The sequence below is a fragment of the Rana temporaria genome, chromosome 13, assembly GCF_905171775.1.
Source record: "Rana temporaria chromosome 13, aRanTem1.1, whole genome shotgun sequence".
Lineage (NCBI taxonomy): Eukaryota > Metazoa > Chordata > Amphibia > Anura > Ranidae > Rana > Rana temporaria.
In genome coordinates, this window is record NC_053501.1 from 50,264,077 (window position 1) to 50,282,236 (window position 18,160).

Below are 18,160 nucleotides of genomic sequence, written 5' to 3' on the forward strand. Positions count from 1 at the left end.
AATCAGTTACGCATAGATTTGTATTAGATCCGACCGGCGTAAGTCTCTTACTCCGTCGGATCTTAACTGCATATTTACGCTGGCCGATAGGGGCGTGTACGCTGATTTACGCCTAGAAATATGTAAATCAGCTAGATACGCAAATTCACGAACGTACGCCCGGCCGACGCAGTACAGATACGCCGTTTACGTTAGGCTTTTCCCGGCGTAAAGTTACCCCTGCTATATGAGGCGTACATGCGGCGTACCAATTATAAGTATGGACGTCGTTCCCGCGTTGAATTTTGAAAATTTTACGTCATTTGCGTACGTCGTCCATGAATGGGGCTGGACGTAATTTACGTTCACGTCAAAACCAATACCTCCTTGTGGCGTATTTGGAGCAATGCACACTGGGATATGTCCACGGACGGTGCATGCTCTGTTCGTTAAAAATGTCAATCACGTCAGGTCACATAACATTTACATAAAACACGCCCCCCTGTTCCACATTTGAATTAGGCGGGCTTACGCCGGCCTATTTACGCTACGCCGAAACTTACGGAGCAAGTGCTTTGAGAATACTGCACTTGCCCGTCTAAGTTGCGGAGGCGTAACTCAAATAGGATACGTTACACCCGCTGAAAGATGCGCCGATCTACGTGAATCTGGGCCATAGTGTTATGTTCAATGAGAGGCTTGTGGCAGTACAAGCCGTTTATACCTTTTTAACATTACACCCACGTGTATCTACATACCCACATAACTAAAGCACTGGGCATTCCTAATTATAGTAGTAACAGTAATATTTTCAGTCCCCCGGATAAAACCGCCTCTTTAAGACATCCCCTGAAGCCTAATACCTCTGACAGGGTTCTTATGGAATGCTTAGCCCTTTGATTTGCAATCTCTGTAAGCCCTGTTTTATATCTGTCTGTTTGCCTGAAGGAAAACACTTTCATTACAGGATAGGATTGTAATGTCTACTTAAGATTTTGATTTTAAAAAAAGTATGTCTAGTTTAATTGCCATGCTATTAGTTTTTATGCTCTCCTGCACCCAAATCATTCAACAAGGAAGCTTGATTGCTCATCTCAGACATATAAAGCAGTTACAGAGCACACATGCCTAGAATCTAGGTGACTTAAGGGACTGAAGGTAGCAGCAGAAATTAATAGGATCAAGTGATTATTAAAGTAGATGAAAGGGAAATATACAAGAAAAATCACCATGGAACTCAAAATGACTGCCTATAACTATTGTATGCTATTTTTTGTAAAGTACTGGCTTTTATTTAATTGCATGACCTCAAACCCTCCAAATAATATGTCTCGCTCTGCGGGTAATGGGTGGATACTATCAGCAGGGCCAATGTAATGCCCAGAAGTGACAAACTCCCAAGCTGTACAGGACCAATCACAAAAGGGCACTATTGGAGCTTCCTTCAGAATGATGGTGCATGCACATTGGAGGAAGCCTTCAGTGTGTGTGCAAAGCAAAGTGGGACAGGAAGCTAACAATGCTAAGCCATTCTGCATTTTATTGGGAGAGACAGAGCATTGTGAGCGAAGCACTGGTATTCAAATTATCAATAGAGAACTGGTACTTTAAATGTAATTTTAATTGACTGCACAGACTGTACGTATGGGGATTTTATCATTTTCTATTTATCCTTCTCTACTTTATATTGTATGATTTTGATTTTTGCCTGGACAGACACTGTAAGGATTTGGATGCCCCTGCAGCTGCTACTACTCTGTTTGCTACACCAATGCTTTCTTGTCACCCCTGCAATGTGAAGGTAGCACTTCAAAAGAAAAAATTTTAGTGAGTAGCGTTATTAACTACCCCTAGCAATATTGTTGCTGCATATTGTCTTAATTTTAGCATGAAAGTGAAAAAAAAACCTATATACAGTAGATACAAATAGATGTTTGTAGGGTTAGGGTTTTTATATAAAAGGTGTAATTTATATAATACACCTCTCTTGTCTGTTTAGTTTAGCAATACTTCAGTTTTAAGAGTTACATTTCTGGAAGTAAGTTTATACTACAGTGTTCTTTAATGCAAGTAGATTTTTACGTCTCACAAGAAATCGTTCAGGAAGCACAATTAAATATTAATTACGGCACGCAATCTACTTGGATGCTTATGCTGTAGAGAAGATTTTGGAGATTGAATAGTGTCTTGTCCTATATCCAGGGCACTTGCCCTAATTCTTGTGAGCTGTGGAAGTTTTTCTGTGTCTTGCATGTTACTTAGGTTCACATAATATGGACAGTGCCTTGAAAAATATTCATAACTTTAGAATTTTTCCACATTTTGTCATGCCAAGACCAAAAACGTAAATGTATTGGGGATTTAATGTGATAGAGAGAGAGAGAGAGAGAGAGAGAGAGAGACTTGTAAAGCGCAACACATGCGAACTGAATCGCCTCTGGACCAACACAAAGGGGTTGATTTACTAAAGGCAAGTAGTTGCATTCTGCAAGTACAGTTGCTCCAGAGCTTAGTAAATGAGCAGAAGCTCTGCTGAATTCCATTATCCGTGAGCCACATAGGTTTTACTTTTAGCCTTTTAAACGTATTGCCCATGGGAATATACTTTGCAGTGAGGTCCCAAACAGTCTTTTTGAAGAATTCCAATTTCTGTTCTGTGTTTATCGATGCCAATTTCTTTATCGTACATCACGGGACACAGAGCAGCATAGCCATTACATATGGGTTATATAGTGTACCTTCAGGTGATGGACACTGGCACTCTCCGACAGGAAGTTCCCTCCCTATATAACCCCCACCCATAGTGGGAGTACCTCAGTTTTTTCGCCAGTGTCTTAGGTGTTGGTGCACGTTGAAGGTTGTGCCTGCAGTTTGTCCTTGGGACCAGGGCCAGCCGACCGGATCCGTCCAAGGTGCTTCATAGCCAAAGTGGACGGTACCCGGGCCCCAATTCGTGGATGGGGTTTTGCCTATAATGCCTCTCCTTGGAGGGCTGGACTCTGGGTTCCAGGACTGGGTTTTTAACCTATGGATACCTGCTGCCAGTAGTGCTGTATAGGTCCAGGTGTGTGGTGTTCCTGACTTGGACCCCGGTCCCTGAAGGTCTATGACCATACCCACGGTGAAGGGGGAAGATTGGGCCTCTTGCGTGAGCAATACCCTGCGGCGTGGAAAGGTAAGCGGGGGGCCTACGGAACTTGGTTTGTCAGTGGGCCCCCCACAGGGGACTCTGGGGTAAAGCCTTTTCTATGCCTCTGTGCATGGGCTAAAAGAGAAACCACAAAGTCTGCATGACTGGATGGCTCAGACACCCAGTTATACTGTTCCTCTGGCTGGGCTAATAGACTGCTGCTGCTGCTACAAGGTGTGTTGCCCCATGAGATGTAAAAAGGGGCATGTCAGGTTTAAAGTACTTACTTCCTGGTATCTGTGTGTGGCTTCCAGCAGCTCCTGGGCTCCTCTCCCCACATGGCTTCCTGCTTCCTTCAGAGCGGCGCGGGAGCGCGAGCGCGTGCACTGTCATAGACGGCGGGCACGCCAACGCTGCGTGGAGGGGGCGGGGGACGCCCGGGGAGTCCCCTCCCCTCTGTACATCAGAGGGGGAAAACTCTATTTAGCCTGTCAGTCTGCTGAAGGCTGTGAAGGGACACGGAGCAGCGATGCTGAGCTGAGCAGGATAGGTTTGCCTATGTTATGCTGACACAGTGACACCTAGTGGCCGTTTTTTTGTACACACCTCACTAAAGAGCTGTTTAAGCTCATATTTTCTCTAGAAAGCCGGTGTACTAAGTAGCAGTCAGAGTACTTGTATTATTAGGTGCTCTCCTAGCCCAGCATTAAGGGAAGCAATATTAGGATGTGATTAAGCCCTTGGGGCACAATATTGTTATCTCTTGTTAGGTTTTGGGAAGTTTAGTTTCTGTCTAACATTACCCTAGCCTAATTTTTTTTTTTTTTTCCTCATTTATTTAAATGTGTGTTTTTTTCTCCAGCTATTACAGTTAGTTGTATATTAGCGGAGTATCTCAGATTTGTTTAATATGGCTCCTAAGGGTGCAGGGAACGCTAAAAATGCTAAAGGTGTTAAAAAGCCAAAGGGTTCCCCATCGGGCTCGGAGGATATTTCCCAAAATCCAGCTGCCCCTACCTCCCCGGAGGATCCGGAGGTTGCTGCCCTGGGTGAGCCATCGGGGTTGCTAGGTGCTACGGCTGGCCCTATTCAACCAACTCCTTCCTATGTCACGGAAGAGATGTTAGCCTCCACCTTGGGTGGATTTGAAAAGAGGATGGCCGCTTTTATTACGGCCTCTTTATCTGGGAAGAAGCGGGCTAGGTCCCCGTCTCCCAGGTTTGAATCTCCTGAGGAAGATGTCCTTTCCACTGAGGAATTGGAAGATGCAGGAGACCAGGCCGAGGATCACCTGGACCATTTAGGTTCTGAGGATTCTACTATAGAAGAACCTTTTTCAGCTTCTCACGCAGAAAAACTGTGGGTTCAGTCCTTAACGAATATGGTGCGGTCAGCTTTTAAAATGCCTTTGCCTCAGCCTCTGGCTTCCGCTGTGTCCTCATTGGGCTCCCTAAAGGCGCCCCAAGCCAACCTGGTGTTCCCGGTTCATCCTTTGTTAAAGGACCTGATATTTCAGGACTGGGTTAAGCCAGACAGGATTTTTTTGCCTCCTAAAAGGTTCGCAGTTATGTACCCTTTAGAGGAGGAGTTTTCGAAAAAATGGGCTGTCCCCACTGTTGACGCAGCCATATCATGTGTCAATAAAGCTTTAACGTGTCCAGTGGACAATATTCACATGTTCAAGGATCCTGTGGATAAAAGGCTTGAGACCTTACTGAAGGCATCCTTTGCCACAGCGGGGGCAGTGGTCCAGCCAGCCGTAGCTGCCATTGGCGTCTGCCAGGCTTTAAAGGACCAGGCAAAACAGGCCCTAAAGGACCTCCCGGCTCAACAGGCTCAGGACTTGGCCGACCTACCTAGAGCTTTATGTTTCGCGGTAGACGCTATCAAGGATTCAATCCAACAGGCGTCCCGCCTATCCCTGTTTTTGGTTCACATGAGAAGACTACTTTGGTTAAAGAACTGGTCTGCAGAAACCCCCTGCAAAAAGCTCCTTACAGGATTCTCCTTTCAAGGAGAGAGATTGTTTGGAGAAGATCTTGACAAATATATTCAAAAGATCTCTAGTGGTAAGAGCACCCTCTTGCCGGTTAAGAAAAGGTTCCGCGGTCCCTCTTTTAAGCGTCCAACCTCTCCAGTTCCAGGGCCCTCATTCTCTAGGCAGTATCGACGGCCTCCTGGACGCGCAGCTGCAAACAGGCCTCAGGGGCAAGCTGCAGGGAACAAGAGACCGTGGAACCGTAAGCCGGTTAAGGCTGCCCCTAAGGCAGCCTTGTGAAGGGGCGCCCCCACTCTCTCGGGTGGGGGGAAGACTCCGGTTCTTCTCGGAGTTGTGGGGGGCCAAAGTTACCGACCAATGGGTTCTGTCCTCAGTGACTCAGGGGTACAAGCTGGAGTTTCGGGAGTTCCCCCCTCCTCACTTTCAAGCGTCAAGACTTCCAGGCGACCCTCAAAAGCAGGCATCACTTCTGTCCGCCCTAGAGCGACTCCTATCTCAAGGAGTGATTATGGAAGTACCAGCGGGGGAGCAGGGACAAGGGTTTTACTCAAACCTCTTCATTGTCCCGAAGCCAAACGGCGACGTCAGGCCTATACTGGACCTAAAGTCATTAAACCGCTTTTTAAGAGTCCGGTCCTTTCGAATGGAGTCCATTCGTTCGGTGGTGGCCGCCCTTCAAGGAAGGGAGTTCTTGGCCTCCATCGATATAAAGGACGCGTACCTGCACGTTCCGATTTTCCCAGGCCATTACAGGTTTCTGCGTTTTGCCCTAAACTATCGGCATTATCAGTTCGTGGCTCTTCCGTTCGGACTAGCCACGGCCCCTCTGGTTTTTACGAAAATCCTGGCCCCCGTGTTAGCCATCCTAAGGGAACAGGGCATTCTGGTCATGGCCTACTTAGACGATCTTCTGGTAGTCGACCACTCAGCGGCCGGCTTAAATCGGGCAGTGTTGCTAGTAGTAAACTGCCTAGAGTCCCTGGGTTGGGTTCTAAACCGGGACAAATCGGCCCTACAGCCCACAAGAAGGTTGGAGTATCTAGGTCTGATTTTAGATACAAGACGACAACGGATCTTCCTGCCCCAGTCCAGAGTGGACTCGATAAGGGAGCTAATCCAGATAGTCCTAAGCAGTACAAGGCCATCTATACGCCTCTGCATGCGCCTGTTGGGAAAGCTAGTGGCCACCTTCGAGGCAGTGCCCTATGCCCAGATCCATTCTCGGAGGCTACAGAGAGCAATTCTCACGGCCTGGGACAAAAGACTCCAGGCCTTGGATCTTCCCTTCTCTCTTCCCTATGCGGTAAGGCAGAGTCTGTGTTGGTGGCTAGTCACAAAAAATCTTCTGAAAGGAAGATCGTTCAGTCCCCCCTCATGGAGGATAGTAACCACGGATGCCAGCCTATCGGGCTGGGGTGCAGTCCTAGACGATTTAACCCTACAGGGGACATGGTCAAGGGCAGAATCAGCCCTACCCATAAATGTCTTAGAGATCCGAGCAGCTCGGTTGGCTCTTTTGGGCTGGACGGAGATTCTGCAGGGCTCCCCAGTAAGGGTACAATCCGACAATGCCACTGCCGTAGCTTATATAAACCACCAGGGCGGCACCAGGAGTCAGGCAGCCCAGAGGGAGGTAGATCGGATCTTTTCATGGGCAGAAGCCCATGTCCCCTGCATCTCAGCTATCTTTATCCCCGGGGTGGACAATTGGCAAGCGGACTTCCTCAGCCGCCAACAGATGTCCCCAGGGGAGTGGTCCCTCCATCCCGAAGTGTTCCAGGACATCTGCCGGAAGTGGGGTACTCCGGAGGTGGACGTTATGGCGTCCAGATTCAATGCCAAAATAGCAAAGTTTGTCTCTCGAACGAGGGATCCATTGGCCTGCGGGACGGATGCCTTGGTGTGCCCTTGGCATCAGTTTGCGCTAATCTATGCCTTCCCTCCAATACGGATGCTACCCCGTCTTCTTCACAGAATTCAAAGGGAACGCAAGCCAGCGATTCTAGTGGCCCCAGCGTGGCCCCGAAGACCTTGGTACTCCTTGATAAAAAGGATGACGGTAGAGGAGCCTTGGGTCCTCCCTCTACGTCCGGACCTCCTCTCACAAGGGCCATTCTACCATCCTGCCTTACAGGCCCTAAATTTAACGGCCTGGAGGCTGAGTCCCTGATTCTCAGAAACAGAGGCCTTTCAGGGCAGGTCGTTTCCACCCTTATAAGCGCAAGAAAACCAGTTTCCAGGTTAATATACTATAGGGTGTGGAAGGCATATATTACCTGGTGTGAAACCAGGAAATGGGATCCCCGCAAATATAACATTGGGAGAATCCTGGAGTTTTTACAGTTGGGAGTGGAAAAAGGTTTGGCGGTCAGCACAATCAAGGGGCAGGTGTCTGCCTTGTCGGTCTTCTTCCAGAGACCTTTGGCTGCCCATTCTTTAATGAAATCCTTTTTACAAGGTGTTATTCGGGTGAATCCCCCGATTAAAGCTCCCCTGTATCCTTGGGATCTAAATTTGGTTCTATCGGCCTTGCAAAGGCAGCCCTTTGAGCCCTTGTCCGCGATCCCTTTGGTCCTTTTGACTAGGAAACTAGTGTTTCTGGTGGCCATGGCATCCGCCAGAAGAGTGTCGGAGTTGGCAGCCTTGTCATGTAAGGCACCTTATTTATTACTGCATAGGGACAGGGTCGTTTTGCGGCCGCTTATGTCCTTCCTGCCTAAGGTGGTATCGAATTTTCACCTTAATCAAGATGTGATTCTTCCATCATTTTTTCCAAAACCTTCTTCTAAGGAAGAGAGGTTACTGCATTCCTTGGATGTAGTTAGAGCTGTAAAAATTTACTTGGAAGCTACAGCCCAGATTCGTAAGACGGACGTCTTATTCATTCTGCCGGAAGGGCCCAAGAAGGGCCAGGCAGCGTCTAAAGCCACTATTTCCAAGTGGATTAGGCAGACTATTATACAGGCCTATGGCCTGAAGGGGAAGAGTCCACCCTTATCGGTTAAGGCTCATTCCACTAGAGCTATGAGTGCCTCTTGGGCAGCGTATCACCAGGTCTCTATGGCTCAGGTCTGCAGGGCAGCAACCTGGTCATCTGTCCACACATTTGCAAAATTTTATCAAATGGACGTTAGGAGGAACGCTGATTCAGCTTTTGGGCAGGCGGTATTCCGGGCCGCAGTTTAATCTCCTCTTGTCCGGTGGCACCTCCTGTTTGGTTTTTTTCTGGTTGTCTCCCTCCCCTCATGAAGCATTGCTTGAGGACATCCCATATGTAATGGCTATGCTGCTCTGTGTCCCGTGATGTACGATAAAGAAAAAGGGATTTTTATTAACGGCTTACCTGAAAAATCCTTTTCTTGTAGTACATGACGGGACACAGAGCTCCCACCCCTCTTATGGGGAATTTTGGGAGGCATATTGCTTGCTACAAAACTGAGGTACTCCCACTATGGGTGGGGGTTATATAGGGAGGGAACTTCCTGTCGGAGAGTGCCAGTGTCCATCACCTGAAGGTACACTATATAACCCATATGTAATGGCTATGCTGCGCTGTGTCCCGTGATGTACTACAAGAAAAGGATTTTTCAGGTAAGCTGTTAATAAAAATCCCTTTATTCCCTCCCAGTCCAAGTCCTGGAGAGCAGCCCTCATCCTTGGAAAATTTGCTCTCTTGAAATTAAGTGTTTTTATCTTTCCTGTATGTATTTCTTGCTTACAGCTAACATCAAATGAAATCATGTTATGATCACTGCTACCCAGGTGTTCCTTTATCTGAACATTAGTAATACGCTCTGCATGGTTTGAGATTACCAGGTCCAACAGAGCATCATTCCTAGTTGGGGCTTCAATAAGTGTATATTTCAAATATTTTGGGAATAATTGGGGATATGGGGGTGGGAGGGGGTTTGGGGAATGTGGAGTTGTGGTTTTGAAGTGTTTCTGTGCCCTCTGTTTTAAAATGTTATTACATTTTTAAGACATTGCAGTGTGGTGCTGAGAAAAAAAGAAACATCTTTCAAATGATACTATTAAACTGCTGGCCAACTTGTATGCATTTGAGGGCTTTAGCTTTATTTTTTTACAAGTAAACTTTCCTATAGATTTTAGATCTGTCCTGGCTGCTACTTTGACTGGTCAGTTCAGTCCTATGAACATTTGATAAAAAAAAAATCACAGTAAATAAAAAGCATTTTTTTCAAGTTAAAATGAATCAGAACGGGGCGTTGATTAAAAAAAATCAATTACACATCCAAAATATGTGCTGCCAGAATACGGTGGCGCAGACACTGCACATGAAAAATTACTGTTTTATAATACCATATGCAGCTTTAAGATCTCTCCTAAGCATGTAATTTAAACAAATAGTGTTTTTTTTCCGTGTTGCCATCAAAGTCACATTTAAATCCCCACTGTACAGTAGTTATTTTTTTTTTGCTTTTTTTTTTGTCTTTATGCTTTGTTAAATGTCCCCTGTGACAGTGCTCATATACAATGTCTTTTTTTTTATTTTTATAAATGCCTAGAATTTAGTATTATGATTCACCTAATAGACTTCAGTTTGGTTTGCTGCTATGTTTGGGTATCACAGATTTCACCCCCCACAAATTGAACCCGTGCAGATTAGTCAATTCCTACTTAGATTCTTGTTAAATCAAAAACTGTTGTTTTTGACCTGTTTGGCACTTATTTATATAATGTTCCTAATAAATCTGCACAATACACACCTAATGACTTCATTCATTGCGTGTGAATTTTATTAGTGGAAAATTGTTTCACTGGAGCATTGTTTTACATATGCACACAATATTAAACTAAATTAAATAAGAGTTGGAGGATCCAACGTCCACATGCTTGTTCTATAGAATGAATGTATTATTCGTGCTACTTGTGACTCAACTGTTTCCTATTCCAGCCATAGCCATGCACATGAAGTGGTGTTCATCTCAAATCTACGGTCAACCCTAAGGACACTGCCTTGATCCTTTTTCATTTTGACAGTATTTAGTGCAGGCAGGATTATCTCTGACACTCTGCACAAATTAACCCTGCCCGAATTAATTGATTGCAGTAAGGAGATTGTAATACATTAACTGATTAACTGGGACCAAGTTAATTCATTAAGATCGCCAGTAGCAACACAGGATTAGACAGATGCCTCCAGCATGGTAGGGATAAAGTTAATCCTGTCCCTAGGTTTGACCTGGTATTCTTGTTAACATATCAAAATGTTGAGATTCTATCTCTCCACATCCAGGTAATGATTTACAATGAAATAGAATGGTAATTTTCCTGGGTCAGTAGAAGTAAATGTTCCTCTAGATAAGGATATATTCATGTCCATTACCTGCAGTTCAAGGCATAGTTTACTATCCCAGCTGTAATATTATGCGCCAATCTTTTATATCAATGGCAACTCAGCTTGAAGAATAAATATTCTATGTTCTTAGCTCTGTTCTGATATATACCCTTTGATAATTTAAGCAGTTATTGACTATATCCTACACAAGCCCAAAAAAAAAAACTCAATGCATTATAAAATATATGTAGTAGGTCTTTTACTTCTGCCCCTCTGCCATTCCACCCCCTTGCACTTGTTGGAAATTCCCGACTGTCATAATGATACTTGCGTGGTAAGTGGAAAATCCACAACATGTGGCAGGTGACGTGGCCGGTGATGTGGCCAGGTGACGTGGCAAGTGGACAATCCACAACTTGTGGCAGGTGATGTGGCCAGGTGACGTGGCAAGTGGACAATCCACAACTTGTGGCAGGTGATGTGGCTAGGTGATGTGGCAGGTGCCGTGGCCAGTGGACAATTCACAACTTGTGCCAGGTGACGTGGCAAGTGGAAGATTCACAACTTGTGGCAAGTGGACAATCCGCAGCTTGTGGCTGGTGATTTGGCAAGTACACTGCTGCTCTCTAAGCTGCTACTCACTCTGGTCTCACAAAATGGCTGAAATGGTTAAATAATACTGTTTTTTTAGCTTAGGGAGGATCTTATGATGTTTCTTAACTAAACCCTTATAAACGCAAATGCAGTAAAACGGCGCGCAAATCTTGGCAAAACTGACGTTTTCTAAACGCCGGTTTTAGCCTTTAAAAGCGTGTGTTCAGCAGAGTTTGCACAGGCGTCCCATATGCAAGGGGCCCAAGAGTAGACGCTTGTAAAACTTCCAGACTTGCTCTTTATAGACCAGGGCAATTTTAACAGTTCTACTATAAGGGAAGACATGCCATACATATACCATGCCATACTGTCTGTTAAGAAATATTCCTTATCCATTTAGGAACTATTTAGGAATATGACAGTTTTGCACATAGGTGCTGCATTTTTGAAGGGTTTGTATGTTAGCATACTGTATATTGTATATATTTTTAAATAGATTCTGAGGCTGTAGAAGCATTGCTGGCACAATACTGGTGGACAGTTGTGGAGCCTATCTTGTATTTTTAAAAAGGAAGGTACATTTTAACCACTTAAGACCCGGACCAATATGCATGTAAAGGACCTGGCCCCTTTTTGCGATTCGGCACTGCGTCGCTTTAACTGACAATTGCGCGGTCATGTGACGTGGCTTCCAAACAAAATTGGCGTAATTTTTTCCCCACAAATAGAGCTTTCTTTTGGTGGTATTTGATCATATAAACAAAAATAGAGCGACAATTTTAAAAAAATTCAATATTTTTTACTTTTTGCTATAATAAATATCCCCAAAAAATATAAAAAAACATTTTTTTTCCTCGGTTTAGGCCGATACATATTCTTCTACATATTTTTGGTCAAAAAAATCGCAATAAGGGTTTATTTATTGGTTTGCGCAAAATGTATAGCATTTACAAAATAGGGGATAGTTTTATGGCATTTTTATTAATAATTTTTTTTTTACTACTAATGGTCGGCGATCAGTGATTTTTTTCATGACTGTGACATTATGGCGGACACATCGGACACATTTTTGGGATTTTGAGGATATATTTGATTGCAGCAAGGTTAATGATAAAATAAATATCAAACAGTAAATTAAAGAGGCATGATATATTTCCGAGTGATCAGGTTGTATTGTGAGATTAAGGTAATAGACAAATCAATTATTCTATTGAAAGCATAGAGGAAATATATATTTTGAGAAAAGTATAGTTTGACACCGTATTAGATACACTTTGCTAGTACCAGGTTGGACCCCCTTTTGCCTTCAGAACTTCCTTAATTTGTCGGCTGCACATCCATGATGCAAATTTCCTATTCCACGACAGCCCAAAGGTGGCTCTATTGGATTGAGATCTGGTGACTGTGGAGGCCATTGGAGTACAATGACCTCATTGTCATGTTCAAGAAACCAGTTTGAGATGATTTGAGCTTTGTGACATGGTGCATTATCCTGCTGGAAGTAGCCATTAGAAGATGGGTATACTTGGTACACTGTAGTCATAAAGGGATGGACATGGTCAGCAACAATATTCAGGTAGGCCATAGAGTTTTTAACAATGCTCAATTGGTACTAAGGGGCCCAAAGTGTGCCAAGAAAATATTCCCCACACCATTACACCCCCACACAAGCCGGAACTGTTCATACAAGGCAGGGTGGATCCATGCTTTCATATTGTTTATGCTAAATTCTGACTCTATCATCTGAATGTCGCAGCTGAAATCAAGACTCAACAGACCAGGCAACATTTTACCAATCTTCTCTTGTCCAATTTTGGTGAGCCTGTGCAACTTGTAGCCTCCCTTGCCTGTTCTTAGCTGACAGGAGTGGCACCAGGTGTGGTCTTCTGCTGCTGTAGCCCATCTGCTTCAAGGTTGATGTGTTGTGCATTCAGAGATGGTATTCTGCATACCTTGCTTGTAACGAGTGGATGTTTGTTACTGTTGCCTTTCTATCATCTCAAGCCATCATCTCAAACCAATCTGCCCATTCTCTTCTGACCTCTGACATCAACAAGGCATTTTCGTCCACACAACTACCGCTTACTGGATATTTTCTCTTTTTCTGACCATTCTCTGTAAACCTCAGACATGGTTGTGTGTGAAAATCACAGTAAATCAGCAGTTTTTTTTAAATACTCAGACCAGCCCGCCTGGCACCAACAACCATGCCAAGTTCAAAGTCACTTAAATCCCCTTTCTTCCCTATTCTGATGCTCAGTTTGAACTTCAGAAAGTTGTCTTCACCACGACTAGAAGCCCAAATGCATTGAGTTGCTGCCATGTGATTGGCTGATTAGCAGTTTGTGTTACCAAGCAATTGTGGCCGACAAGGATATATGATGTACCTAGGGGTGGACAAGCAGCTGTAGGAACCCAGGTTGAAAGATGCTGGGAGCAAGGATAAAATATAATTGGGAAAGTCCAAATATAGTAAATGGCATATGTGTTGTTTAATCATGGTGGCTGATATTGAATCTGGATTGTGCAGTTTTATAATTGCAGTATGGATTTTATTGCTTCCTTAGGGCAGATGGGGGATCAAACTGTATTGGACCAACCAGAAACTATCGTTCTTGCAATGTGCAGGTGAGAATCGTTACCTTAAAGTCAATATGATGTTTATTATATACATTCATTAGAGTGCAAGGAAAAAAATGCTTTTTTTGTGCAATGAGAGAACAATTTGATAAATATAAGTAATGATTATGTAACTGAAGATACTGCCTGCACACTGTGGAAAAATGCTGCCGTTTTTTTATTTTTTTATCAATTAAACTACACAGTGCATGAACAGGAAGAAAACGTAATCAAATTCTCAAATGAATAGTTGGTGTGTTCACCTTTTGCCTAAGGTCCTTTGCTCTATTCTTTCCGGTATACTTGCACACATTTAATGATTTACAATGGTTTAGTGCGTGATTACAGAATTTTACCAAATTTTTTAATGGTATTATTGTTCAACAGTTATACCAAACAGGTAGTGATATTCAACAAGATAATATGTGCTTTAAAATACAATCATTAAATAAAACAGAAATGGCTGGGTGAGAAACTGGGTTAGGAAAAGTCATGCTCTACAACAAACGGAGGTAACCGAAGACAGTTCAATGTAAAAAATCTTACACAAGACTGAGCACGACAAAAAACACAGCATGGTTTTACTGTATCAACAAAGTCTCTCATAGACAAAAATTTTAAAGAAGACAGGTACTTTCAGATGTGTTGTTGAAGCTCTTCTGCAGAAATACTAAGAAACAGGCAACACTGAGGGCTGAAAATCTAGTGGTCAGTCGTAGAAACTTATCACAGTAGATCAGGGGTGTCAAACTCAATTTCATTGTGGGCGGCATCAACATTTTGGTTGCCCCCAAAGGGCTGGTTGTATCTGTAAGACTAGGTTCCAGAGCACCCTACTCCCTTTTACATCAGACGTCAAGAGCCCCCCCAACTAGACATGTGCAGAACGTAAACATTTGTTTAGTTTAATTTCAGATAGATTAGTTATGTCACTAATTTTGTTTCATTATGGAATTTGTTTAGTTTGGTTTCAGGAATTGTTTCGTTTTTTTTTCGTTTTCGTAAAATTTAGGTTAATTTTCATTAAAACAGAATGATTAAAGTTTGGATTGGTCGAAAAACGATTGACCGATTCAAATTCTGTGTGAAGAAATAGATGGTCATTAAGCAGTTGGCCGGAAAGTTGGCCACCTGCATCCTTAACAACCCTTAGTCCTCATCTGTCAGTTTTCTTCCCCACTGACAGATGAATGTAAAGATAAAGAATAGCCCGGCAATAGAAGAAAAAAAAAATGACGTAGGGTCCCCAGACCATACCAGGCCCTTCAGGTATGGTATTTAAGGGGAACCCCACACCAAAATTAACAAAAATATGGCTTGGGGTCCCCCAAAATCCATACCAGACCCTTTTCTGAGCATGCAGCCCGGCAGGTCAGCAAGAGGGGGTTAGCGAACACCCCCCCTGAACCATACCAGGCCAAATGCTCCCAACATGGGGAGGTTGGGTGCTGTGTGTGCCCCCCCACCCCAAAGCACCGTGTCCCTATGTTGTTGGGGACACTCTATTTTGTTGGGGACAAGGAACTCTTCCCGATAACCCTGGGCTGTGGTTGTCAGGGTCTGCGGGCGGTGGGCTTATTGGAATCTGGAAGCCCCCTTTTACAAGATCGCACCTCCTCTCCCTTACACCCCTCACCCTCCCTTCCATCACAGTGCACCCTCTTACCTTGTGCTGCTGCCGGGAAGTGGGAGTGGTGAAGCAGAAAGTGCAGGGTCTTGAAGAGAACTAGAGGAACCCGGACTCAGCTGTCGGAGTCTGCTGAATGCTGAGACCAGGGAGGGGTACTTTGGCTGCACAGGAGTTTTGTCTTCCTCTCTGGCAATATTAATTTAAATTATTTGGCTGTAAAAAAAAAAAGCTGTTTGTATGCCAGTGCCTACAGGCAAGAGTGAAGCATGTTGGAGGTTCCTTGCAGGTTTGAGGCTCCATTTATACACCTGGAGTCAGAATTTGATCAGAACTTAGTAATGGTCTCCTCAATGCTAAAAACTACAGACAGATATTTTTGCATCATGTAGTACCATCAGGTAGGCATCTAATTAGCCTCAAATTCAGTGGCGGCTAGTGATCCATTTTTTGGGGGGGCTGCAAACAAACCAACCTCCACCCCCCTGTACAATTGCTTGGTCCATCAGCCAAACCCCCCGTTCAGTCGGTCGGTCCGTCAGTCAAACCCCCTGGCCCCCATCGCTCGGTCGATCGGCAAACCACCCACCCCCGTTGCTCGGCTGTTTCCCAGCCAGCCCTGGACTTACCCCATCTAGGTTGCTTCGGTTACTTCCATCTAGGAAGCTTTGGTAGCTTCCCCCTGCATGGTGGCCAATACGATCGCTTCTCCTCTCTGCCAATCGGGTCTCAGGACTTTCTGATTGGCTGAGAGGAGAAGCAGGAAGACAATAGTGAATATCAATTCGCTATTGTCACACAACTGGCCCACCTTTTTTAAGCCAGTTAGAGCCTCAAGCTCTAATCCTGTGCTTCAAACCCCCCCTCCCCCATTGAAATCCATGCATCCGGTGCCCTTATGTAGATTAGTAGCCAAGCACATGGATTAGGGGGGCGGTGCCACTATGCCCCTAATGAAGATGCCGCCACTGCTTAAATTAATTCTACAGCAGGACAATGACTCCAATAAAACAATCAAAGCACCATCTTCAGTGAGAAAAAGATCAAGGAGTCTTGTAATAGAAGGTATGGCCCCCACAGTGCCCTGATCTCAACTTCATTGCATCTGTCTGGGATTACATTAAGAGTTTTCCTATATGTCTGTAACAACCTGCCTTACGAGTGCCTTAAAAAACTATGTGCAAATTTACCAAGTAAAATTGATTGTGTTTTAAAGGCAAAGGAAGAGCACATCAAATGTGGATTTTGTTTTTTCCCTTTTACTCACTTTGTAGGTTTGTTTATTGAACAAAAAATATATATATTCGTTGCGTTCATTTCTGATGGCATTCAATTTTTTTAGTTTTTTTTTATAGTACTACATATAAAATTATATAAAAATCGATATTTATATAATAGTATAATATATGCCATAATATATACTGTTTCTTATCCAAAAACATTTAAATTATATCTAAAACCAAACTTTTTTTTTTTAACTTTCAGTTTTGCAATTCATGTTTTATTAGGGGGATTTCTGTTCACTTTCTGTTCTGTGTACTTAACAGGAATATTCCAGTATGCAAGAAAATCCTCTCTTAGACAAATTACACAAAAATTATGTTCTAATTTAAAGATTTCCCTTCTATTCCTGTTCTTGTGGCAACTCAAAATGTTGGATTTTTTTTATAATTTTCATTCTCCCTAGTAGAGACAATACAACAATACAAAAACTGAAAGTGGTTTTAACCTCAAACCACTCTAAATCTAAAGAAAAAAAAATCTTGTCTTAGTTATACTTTAAATTTGTGTATGTATGATTTTCATTGTATTTTCCAACTCACAGGATTGTCCTGATGGCTCACGAGATTTCCGTGCCGAGCAGTGTTCAGAATATGACGGTATGGAATTCCAGGGGAAAAGATACAAGTGGCTGCCATACTATGGAGGTAAAGGAAAAAAAACGAAAGTAGGAACCAGGGTATCACTTAAGGTGGACCTGTAGCTCCACCACCAGCCACAGGAGCCGTGGCTACTCGGGGCTTATCCCAACCCAAAAAATAGAAGCAACATTATGTTCAAATCAGTTTTTTTCTTTTATAAGCTTTATTTCACAGTGTATTATGTGCACCAGACCCTACGCATCTTAAGTTGTAAATACGTCTATACAATTAAGCCCCTTTCTAGGTGAAATGTGTAAGAGGTGTAAGGTTTGGTGGGTGCAGTTACATGTAATGCACTGTTCACTGTGAAATAAAGATTACTGAAAAAGTAAAACAAATTGGCAATGACATGGCTTCTTCTATGAAAGACATAAAAATAAGGTGACATCCATATATAACCACAGAAGCATCATTCTCTATTGTACAATTTTAGCTTTTTGGTTGTAAACTTCTATTTTGTGCTTTCAAAATCATTTAGGGCAAACCTCTAGTTTGGGGTTGTTTATTTTTTTTATAAGCTTATAGTTGATTATTGTTATGTGTTGATAAGCAAAGTTTTACCTTTGTACTCTGTTGATCGGTGAAGCCATCACCCCACTGCCACTCTGAATGCCTGTTAGTTATGACTACTAAATAGAAAAGAGCCTGATTTCTAAAATATAAGATTATCACTTGGCAAAGGATAAATTGGAAGAACCGGCACTCTGAAACCCATCCATATTCTTTATTCAGATAAAATCAAGTTACAGGGTAACTGCTGACATGTTTCGGCGAGTAGCCTTGTTCACAGCATAGTTACCAACATGAACAACACAGATATATATTTATACAAAGTGACTGTGACCACGCCCATTCGTTAATTAGTATAATTAGTAGTAAAGGAGAACCACCGCTGCAAAGAGTCTCTCTAGTAATGAAAACTTGTTACAGAGATATATAAAAAGAGATATATGATGATACACGATTTTTTTTTACAATTTAATAGACGCAA

The 18,160-nt window shown here is 43.3% G+C and overlaps 1 protein-coding gene across 4 annotated transcripts in view; it reads left to right on the forward strand.

The window, feature by feature from the left end:
• The window catches only part of PAPLN (papilin, proteoglycan like sulfated glycoprotein), a 144,049-nt gene that overhangs the window by 66,805 nt on the left and 59,084 nt on the right, over positions 1 to 18,160 (forward strand). For all 4 annotated transcript variants that reach the window (XM_040333471.1, XM_040333468.1, XM_040333470.1 and 1 more), the window contains exons 5-6: positions 13,569 to 13,629; positions 17,073 to 17,175. In XM_040333471.1, the coding sequence (XP_040189405.1) occupies positions 13,569 to 13,629; positions 17,073 to 17,175 (164 nt within the window). The remainder of the gene's footprint in view (positions 1 to 13,568; positions 13,630 to 17,072; positions 17,176 to 18,160) is intronic.